The following is a 10,550-nucleotide window of genomic DNA, read 5'->3' as shown; positions in this document are numbered from 1 at the left end:
GGCGGCAGAGCAACCTTTTCGTACATGAAACAACAAATTCAAATTCAAAACAATTTTCATCTAACACAGAACACTGACTGAAGTTGTCTATACACTCTTTAGTCTACTGACTGTAGTCTTCCTTTGTATGATATTCCTCAAAACACTGATTATCTATGTGGAGACCAGGGTGTTCTGGACAAGTTTTGCACACATATACTGTCTCAATGACTTTGCCAGAATTGGTCCTCAAACCTTTTGCCCTACAGACCTTGCATTGCTTTGTAGCCCTTCTTTTCCCACTTGGTGTCATTGGCAATGAATCAGGAAAATGCCTACCAGTTAGGCGGTGCACAGTTGTCACAGTCAAGTTTTGCTTGTTCAGTTTTGGACTTGCTGTGAGATAGACTGCAATGATGTCATGAATAAATGCCAAGAAGGTGCCATCAGACGCTTTGGGATTGGCATCCATTTTGTAGAGTTTTGAGGCATTGAGTGAACAAAGCATCATGAGCCTAATGGCCACCTTAGTAGACCATTTGTAGGTATTTCTGGTTGTTTGTATACCATGCAGTTGCTGATCTGTGACATCCACCCCACCCATTTTCTTATTATAATTCAGAATGAGTGTTGGCTTTACAATGTCATTGTTGTCTCTATCCTTTTTCCCAGATGGACCAGATGTAGATGTATGCTTTGTAGACAGCAAGTGCACAATTTTCTGTTTTTTATTGGCCTTATCCTTTTTTGCACGATACTTGCATGCAAGGACATGACGGTCCTTGTCTGCATAAAAACTAGACTCACCCTTTTGCAAGTTGAGCCTTGCAAGATCTTTGGGGAAATGCTTCTGCTTTGTCTGTACAGTGCCAACAGTATATGTATCTCTTTCCAGGAGATAGTCTACCAAGAATGGGGAGGTATAATAGTTGTCAATGAACAGTGTACGCCCGTGGTTGAGGAAGGGTTCAATCAGTGTATCCACAATGCGCTCTGTAGCACTCAGATCAGGGTTACCCTCTATGGCTGAACCACAATATATAAAAAAATCAAGCATAATGCCTGAGGAAGTGCACACTTCGTAGAACTTGACACCAAAACGTGAGCGCTTTGTGCGGATAAACTGCTTGAAAAGCAATCTTCCTTTGAACAGGAGAAGAGATTCGTCAATACTAATGTCTTCACCTGGTTCATACACCCTTTTGCATCTGTCCTTTACAAAGTCCATCAGAGGGCGCACCTTATACAGCCTGTCCCTATCTGGATCATGCAAAGCATTGTTACTGAAATGCAAGTATTTGAGGATCGCCTTGAATCGATCCCTTGTCATTGATTCATTGAATATGGGGGTGGCATACAGTTCATCTGTACTCCAGTACATATGGATCTGTGGTTTGTGAATTATCCCCATCAGTATCAGTAGGCCTATGAAAGTTTTCACTTCATTTATATCTGTGTCCGTCCAGTTAAAGGGGATTTCACCAGCATCAATTCGTACCTTGTGCTTTGTGTAATATTGCTGAGCATACCTGTTTGTCTCTGTCACAACCAGTCCAAAAAACTCATCAGTGAAGTACAAGTTCATATAATCAATTGGTTTCTTGCCATCCATACGGACTTTGATTCTCTCATTGCCTGAGTAAGGAATGTCCTTGGGTGTATAGTCAGCAGGCTGTTGGATATGTTCCCAGTTCCACACAGGATCAGGTTGTCTTTGACGGGCACGCTGCCGGTTCTGCGCTACAGGAGGACGACCACGTCCCCGCCCCCTTCCACGTCCGCGACCACGCCCACGACCACGACCACGTACTTGAGGTGAAGCTGCCCTTGCATTTCTATCTACTGGACTACGGGATCTGGCCCTGACAGGTGGCGAGGGGCTGCGGGATTCGCTACGAATTGATGAAGCAGGAGATGGGGTCAGTGAGACATAGTCTGACAGGTCTTCACTATCACCACCCTGACCCCCACCATCGTCACTGCCAAAATCGGACTCCCCACTTACGGCATCCTCAGGCTCATTATCTGCGCCATCTGAATCATATTCATCACTATCTTGCTCCTCTTAGTTTGTGCATCGAAATCAGGGCCCAAATCGATGTCCTCATCATCGCTGTCAGCGTCCGCAAGGACAAAACTGACAGTCTGATCAAGCGTGAACGTATGCCGCCTTCCCGCCATTTTAGTTTCGATATCGTCTGCCCAGCACACACTAACGTACAGGCGGGGATTCCCCCTTAGTTGTAGCAACTGTTATCAGCTGGCGCTGCGAATGGTTTGACCAGAAACGGGCTTTGTTTACAGCCCGTATGTCATACCCACTTCGTTATTTGGGTAAGAAATTCGGTCCTTATGTCATACGGGCTTAGTCTTGAAAGGGTTAAACATCAATATAGACCTAAACTGATCCAGAGTAGAAGTATTAAGGCGAGGCTATACTGAAGCAAAATATGTTAATGCCCCAAAATACCTCTAATACAACTTTCTAAATATTTTTTTCTTTTCGCAATTTCTAACAAAAGTAAAATGTTAGTGTCTTGAACGCACAGATGGCAATATGATACAAAAATGATTTTTTTAATTCATTCACCCAAAAAAGAGAAAACTTGCATGGATCTAGAACTATCGACGCGCTTGCTTGTCCATAGCTTATAGTCGGTCACGTGACAAATGCAGACTGCAGACTGCAGACTGTACAATATTATAAATGTACTGTAAAAACTTGTACAATTTTAGATCTAGCATCTGGCTTTTTGGCTCTATACAATAACACATTGTCTGTCGTCGTATCCTGTTGCACGTTTCTTAACCACTGGGGCTATGAACTCGAAACACGTGTTCCCCTAGGTAATGTGAACCCTGACACTGAATTGCGGTCCGAGAATTCAACTTGGCCACCAGCTTTTGTGGTAGGTACTCTTAGCAATGATACATCACGTATCATGCTGGTTTTCAAGGTCCCGTTTCCCGTTGGCCGTTTCAGTGTGTATATTTTTATCGCACTTTTCTTAACTGCTAAAGCGATGAACTTGAAACCATTAATCCCCCTACATTAGTTTACCTTTGACGCCAAATTTGGGCCTGATCTAAGTATAGACTTGGCCACCAGGAGGCCAAAACTGAAAACGTAGGAAGTGCAATATCTCTCTTATTAGTGACGTTTTTTGGCAGGGACGCCTAGCAAGGATGCATCACTTGTCATACGATTTTTTTGATTTGACCTTCTTTTCAAGGTCACAGAGGTCAAATGACGAAAATTGGCTGTTAGAGTATAACTTTGACATGTTTCTTAACGGCTGAAGCTATGAACCTGAAACAGGGTATACATGGCCCTCTAGGTCAGATAACATCACACAGCACATTTCAGTCCAATCTGATTCTCAACTTATTAAATATTTTCTTACGCTGAGCACAATGGCCCCTGGCCGTTTCATTTTGGTCCATGGATGAGGGAGATTGCACCGCCAATCAGTGCCTGAACTGCCTGAAGATTGAATCCGATTGTTAAGGATTGAGAGAGTCGGTAGTTTACGAAACATTAACGTTTATTCCACGACGACCAGGTCAACGAGGACAACGCAACAAGTGAACTAAAATATACAAAGAAACATACATAAGCTTTGCATCAGGGAATTATTAAATACCTACGGTTAAAACGGCGAAAAATGACAAATTTAAAGATAAGAAAATTACCTACCGAATTTGCCCGCATCAGTGCAACGTGAAATAACGGGTGGGAACACCCGGAGTGAAAGACCAAAAATGTAACAACCGTGTCAACCCTAGTCCCTATTGATCAAGAACTTCATACCGTGGCCACGGACTTAATAATCAGGAGATCAATAGAGGCCAAGGTTGACACAGAATCTAGGCCTAGAAATTCGGAGGAAAGGAAATTTAGATATTAATTAACGAATTCTGAACACATCGGCCCCCCTGATGCTCGGCGTTAAGACGACATCAGCACAAAATAAGACATAAACACACGAATAACAAATAACGGGAATACAAATATAGATCTAAACATAGATATTATGTATTATATATCATAGTTCTTTATTCATACTAACAAGTACAATCAAAAGGTGCAAGTGCATATACAAAGTGATGTGCTACAACAAAAGAGAACAGAACAAGACAAAATTGTCTTTACACCTTGATATTTACCCTACCCCACACACAGATCAGCCAAGATAAACTCAATCTCTTCCTTAGGCCTAGCCCAAGGCCTTACGAGGCCGCAAAATAAAGAAATGGGAGTGTAACTCTTTGTAATACTCCAGCGAATCAAAGACTAGTTTAGTCTGTTACAAATTAATTAACAGTTACACAACGTTTCAAAGGTCATGTCTGACACAAACGCCACATGTTCAACGAAGTCTATTGTTATTTTTACTTAGGAAGCATTATACTCATCATTTATTTACTTTCTTCAATTAGACAAACCTGTGATACAGGACGTGTGTACACAGAAGTCGGAGTTCCACTACTGCTTTTAAACCCGTGTCTAATAGATACGTTGCCTGTCCGTGTATGGATAGGCCCGGACATATTTTGTTCCGCGTTTTAATTACAGGATTTCAGGGTTAGTTGATACGGCGACAGATGGCAGCACGTGAGTCGCTCTCCAGTGTTTGATTTTCGTGGAGGTAAAGAATTGTTGTTTACTCGGCGGCCATTACTACAGCTGATCAGAAATCTTAAGAAAATGAAGGAGTCTCTTCAAGTTTGCATTCTTTTTTACGTAAAGACAATACTTTCCCGTAAGAATGAGGCATTAGAGAATGTGCCATGCTCTCAAGGATTGTCTAGGAGGCGGATTGCTAACTATTTGAGGCGTAGGCGAAGGAAGCAGAGGCGATTTATGACGATGTTTCTTCCATTGTTGGCTCTAGCATGTGTAGAATTCCACTTCGACCGCACAATCGATAGTAGAGCCACCTACCGCCGTACACAAAACTACAGTTATATCCGGCTCTATTCTCGTTCCATTACAGGAACACCGGGTCTATTAACACCGAGCTTAATAGGTGCGGTGCTGATACGGCTATGCTCTCCGTATTTAATAGATCCGGTGTTATTTATGTCCGTGTTTATTAGACTCGTTGTTCCTGTAATGGAACACGAATAGAGCAGGACAGACACCGTACATTTCTGTAGTGGAACTCAAACCAGAGTTTCTAGCCTTCACTTTCACCACACGCCATTTCCTGGCAGTACTTCCACAACACGTGCAAGAGGCCACTGACACCGAGGAGCATTAGAATCGATAAGAAGCACAACGTCATCTGGTTTCAGATTTTCGACCTCTTCATTCTATTTAACCCTTTTGGATAAGGTGGGGACGTATTCCCTCCTCCACCTTCGCCAAAAGTGGTCGGTCAATACCTGAGACTGTTTCCACCGCTTTCTACTGGAAATATCAGTGTCAGTAGTTGAAACTGGCAAAGACATGGGATGTTCGTTGTGCAGCAAAAAAAGATTTGGTGTCAGTGGTTCAACAACTGTACATGTGCTGTCAGTACTTACATAGGTCAGTGGTCTGCTGTTCACTACGTGTTCTATTTCACACAACACAGTTTGCAATGTGTCTTCATGTACAACATTATTACCAAGTACGGCACGCAAGGAAACCTTAACTGATTTTACTAGGGATTCCCAGGCTCCTCCCATATGAGGACCCTTTGGAGGGGAGAAATGCCATTGTACTGATTTCAGCTATGCGGTTTGCCACAAATGTTTTGAACCTTTTTGATTCATTTCTGATACAATGTAGAACAATACTGGAATCGGACCAGAGATAAACAGCAGTCAGCTGAACATCTATCTCTTCACGAATTGTACGAAACAAGCATACCGCAAGTACAGCAGCCTGCAACTCCAGGCGAGGTAAAGTTAACCTATTCTTCCGCACAGGGGCGACACGTGTCTTAGCCATAATAATAGTACAGTGAACCAATCCCTGGGATGAAATAACCTGCAGATACGCTACAGCACCAAAGGCTTGTTCAGAGGCATCACAGAACACATGAAGATTGAATATCATTGGTATTAAACCATTTGGCCAAAAACATTGCCTCAAACTGAAAAAACGCAAATCTTCAAGCTCTGACAACCATGTTTCCCACTTCAAATACTCATCGAGGGGAATGGGATCATCCCAGTTGAGACCCTTCTCCCATAGACTATGTAAAAGAATCTTTGCTCTCACAATGAAAGGGGCTAGAAAACCTAATGGGTCAAATACTGTACTGACTATACTCAGTAGGATGCGCTTAGTCAGGGTTTCCACAGTTGGTAAGCTCACAGTGTCAAATATGAAAATATCATGCGTCAAATCACAGGCGATTCCTAGAGTTCGAGTAATCACACTACCATCTAAATCTAATTTCAAATGGGTTTTGATACCATCTACACTTGCAACAGCCTCTAACAACTCTGGGCAATTGGAGGCCCATTTGGTAAGTTTGAAGCCACCCCTGCTATTCAAGTCGATCAATTCCAACGCTAGTGATGTAGCTTCCAGAGGGGTACCATCAAACCCTCTAAGCATATCATCAACGTAGTATTGTCTGAGAATTGTTTCCCTAGCTAAACGACTGTACTCTAAGTTGTCAATTGCTACACGTTTCAGAGCATAACTAGCACAACATGGAGAGCACTTTGCTCCAAATATATGGACGCACATTTGGTATTCAGAAGGTGGGTCTGGCGATTCTAAATGGTCTTTCCAGAGGAAGCGAAGAGAATCCTGATCAGATGTAGGCACACGCACATTATGAAACATGCCTTCGATATCGGCGGCCATGGCTATTAAACCCTTACGAAAACGCATCAAAACTCCTGCTAAATTGTTAGTCAAATCTGGCCCCGATATCAACTTAGAATTCAGACTATGTCCACTGTACTTAGCGGCAGCATCAAACACTACACGTAGTTTTTCGGGTTTTCTTGGATTTACAACCCCATGGTGCGGTAGGTAATACGTCTGATCAGATTTCAATTCAGCTTCCTCAGGTGACAAACGATGTGCATGCCCCTTTGCAATGTAGCCATTCATTTCAGTTTCATATCTACTTCTCATGTCAGGATTTTTATTCAACTTTTTGCACAAAGACTCAAACCTACTTTCAGCCTTAGTTCTATTGTTCACCAATCCAACTGGAGATTGTGCCCACAACATGCTAACTTGGTAATGGCCTTCAGGTAACATGTTAACAGAATTATTCAACAATTTTATGGCCTGTTGATCTTCAATAGAAACTGATGATGCATGCGCATAAGAACAACCAAAACTTTGTGTTGACCAAAATTGTTTGACCTGAGATTCTAGTTTGTCGTCAGGTAGACCTACATACCCACACTTAACATGCTCCGAAACTAACGTGTTAGATTTCAGATCCGAATTCTCTCCACCCAACAATGTCCATCCAAGCGGACCACGCACGGCCATTGGCAAGTTGTCAGGGCCTAGTCTAGTTTCTGATTGCTCAAATGCCCGTTTGACACCGACACCAACCAGAATCATAATTTGCGAAGAATCTACATTAACCAGATCTAAATCTCTGGTATGAGGCCAACTCTTTTTCCCGCTTGAAATCTTTTGTGACGGGAAATTGAACGGAGTTTTGAATGTCCAGGCGTCCCTCACTTTCAAAGGGGCCATGGACTGAGTTTTAGGATCACTAAGCCAGAATGTGACCTTAGAAGAATTTTCCGGCTGTTCATTGTTCCTAACATTACCAAGCACTAAAGTAGTGCTCTGACCACTTAGGCCTATATCATTGGCAAATGATTCTTATATTAAAGTTGCCTGGCTACCAGAATCCAAAAGAGCGAACGTATCTATCACACGACCATTTGGTGTATGTATTCTGACGGGTAAAGTTTGAAGATGGACCGTATCATTCTGCACCGCAACACCAACCTTGAAATTGACACTTGCAGCAGAACTATTGTCCTGCTGGTTCACTAGCGCTTGGTGTAATAGTTAAGAATGACGACGGCCACAGTTATGCCCAAGCCACACTATCAAATTATTTGGTCAAACTTTTTCATCAAACTTTTTGGTCAAATTTTTCCATTCTGCCCACTCATGCCACACGGTGGATTTATTTGGTCAACCTTTTCGAATATGGCACCCGTCCAGTCAAGACTTCTATTTGCTCTCGCAGCTGGTTCAGCTGTTGCTGCAATGGCTGCAGCTGTGGCATACCACAAGATGAAGCGTCGCCGTACTAAAAGAACTGTATGGGTCAGAAAATGGATCCAGAGGAGAAAAACAAGGGGATCGTATGCCATGCTAGTAGATGAGTTGCGACTAGAGGATCCAGGATCATACAAGAATTATTTGAGGATGGATGAGGAGACGTTTGAGCACCTAGTTCAACTGGTGACGCCTTACGTGGCAAGGGAAGACACCAACATGCGCGAGGCAATTACTCCAGCAGAACGTCTGGCGGTTACTCTAAGGTTCCTAGCCACTGGGGAAACTTTCCAGAGTCTTCAGTTTTCAACACGGCTGAGTCGCTCAACAATCGGTGCAATAATACCAGAAACGTGCTGTGCAATCTACGAAACCTTAAAGATGGATTATATCAAGGTACGTCCAAACTATCTCTTTCGAGATAATCAGATTTTCATTTGTCACATTTTCTGGAATTGAAATACAAACGAAGGAAATTGTAGGAAGATCATGTATTATTTTCTTATGTACGTTGTTGACTACAAGTGTACAACATTCTAATGATTCGAGAATGCTTCATACATAGCCTGACTTACAATATCACTTGTACCTGAACCTGTATTTTGGCCGAGTGGAACTGTAGAAAACCGGGGAGTGACCATTTCATTACGAAATTGACAGGAAGGTCGAACTGCATTCTCAACAGACAGTGGAAAGAAAGTTTCAGACGGAGGCTGTGCCTGATAGCTGCGATTTTTCACATTAACATAATTCCTCTTGGTGTTCAAATCAGCCTCCTGTCCGTCAAGCAAAGCTAAGCTGATCTTTCTTTTTACATTCTGTCGTACATCTGGAGATTCGATTGCACGAATCTCTGAGGCTACATACTTCCCAAACACATCATATACATCATTCGCTTCTGTTGGCGGAGGCCTATTTGATGCGAGTGCAGCATCTTTTAATTCCGCCAGAGTGTTGGTGGCCGTCTGAAACATTGACACTTCCGCTGAAACCGATTTTGATGATTTCCTTTTCGGATTCCATGAAGACACCTTAGCAGCGATCTTGGAGGTCGATGGTTGCGTATCTACATGTATCACTTTGTCCGATTCATCCTCGGATACTTCGTCGTCATCAGACAGATCCTGAAAAAACAAAGATATCATGTGGTCACTCATTCGTGAAATAAATGTCTATCTTTTCAGGTGCCGTCGAACGAACAAGAATGGCTCAAGGTTGCAGAGGAATTTGAAACAAAGTGGAACCTTCCCCACTGTTTGGGTGCAATGGACGGAAAACACGTTGTTTTCCGCCCACCATTGCGCTATGGCTCCTATTTCTACAACTATAAAGGCACCCATAGTATTGTTCTGTTTGCATTGGTTGATGCCGACTACAAGTTCTTGATGATTGATGCTGGAACCAACGGTCGTGTCGGAGATGGAGGTGTTTTCAGGAAGAGCGATCTCAATAACGCTATGGCGGATGGGACTATACATTTTCCTGAGGCAAAACCCTTACACGATTGCGATGCCACCATGCCCTATTTTTTCGTAGCAGATGATGCTTTTCCTTTACAAACTGACATCATGAAGCCGTATCCATTTAGAAATCTTGATAAAGACAAACGTGTTTTCAACTACCGCCTGAGTCGGGCTAGGCGTGTGGTTGAAAATGCATTTGGGATATTAGCTAACAGATTTCGCGTGTTTCTTGCTCCTATTCTGCTATCCCCTGAGAAAGTGCAGATGATCATTCTGGCTGCTTGTGCACTGCACAACTTCCTGAGGGTCCATAATTCGGCCAAGTACTTCCCTCCCAGGGCAGTAGATAGGGAACAATTAAACCGCGGTGTTGTAGCTAAGGGGGATTGGAGATCAGTTAAGAAAGCTGAGGAGGCTTTCCAAGGTATTGAACATCAGTCTGGAAACCGTTATGCCAATGATGCACAATCACAAAGAGATGCTCTGCGCGGCTATGTGAATGGCATCGGACGAGTAGCATGGCAGGACAGATTTTGCAGCTAAGCCTGACAGTAGAAATACTTCGATGTGCAATGTACATGAATGTGTTGATATAAAATAAACATATTAACTGTCTATTCACCTTGTACATTTGATCGTCATGTTCATCGGCCATGGTAGATGTACTGCATCTCGGCTCTAGATGGTCCTTTAAGAACAGCATCTTCTGAAACCACCATACTTTTGGTTGATACATGTCGTTGGCCCCTGCTCCACTTTTGTTCTTCTTCTTCATCTTGTCGAATTCTCTGGACAAATGACTTCGAAGTCCATTCAGCTTCCTTTTAACTGCTTCAACTGTGCAACCTTCACATTTTGGGGAAAGTTTGTCCACGATACCTTGGTAGGCAGTTTCTTTCTTG

At 42.9% G+C, this 10,550-nt stretch overlaps 1 protein-coding gene across 1 annotated transcript; it reads left to right on the top strand.

The window, feature by feature from the left end:
* Window positions 1–8,113: 8,113 nt before the first annotated feature.
* Window positions 8,114–10,191, top strand: LOC135494058 (uncharacterized). The gene is made up of 2 exons (XM_064781808.1): window positions 8,114–8,581; window positions 9,370–10,191. Exons 1-2 carry the CDS (start codon window positions 8,114–8,116, stop codon window positions 10,189–10,191), a joined length of 1,290 nt encoding a protein of 429 aa, XP_064637878.1.
* Window positions 10,192–10,550: the final 359 nt, after the last annotated feature.

Source organism: Lineus longissimus, chromosome 9, assembly GCF_910592395.1.
Source record: "Lineus longissimus chromosome 9, tnLinLong1.2, whole genome shotgun sequence".
In the NCBI taxonomy this organism is placed as follows: domain Eukaryota; kingdom Metazoa; phylum Nemertea; class Pilidiophora; order Heteronemertea; family Lineidae; genus Lineus; species Lineus longissimus.
The sequence above is the reverse complement of the archived record's forward strand: the minus strand, read 5'-3'. Positions and strand labels throughout refer to the sequence as shown.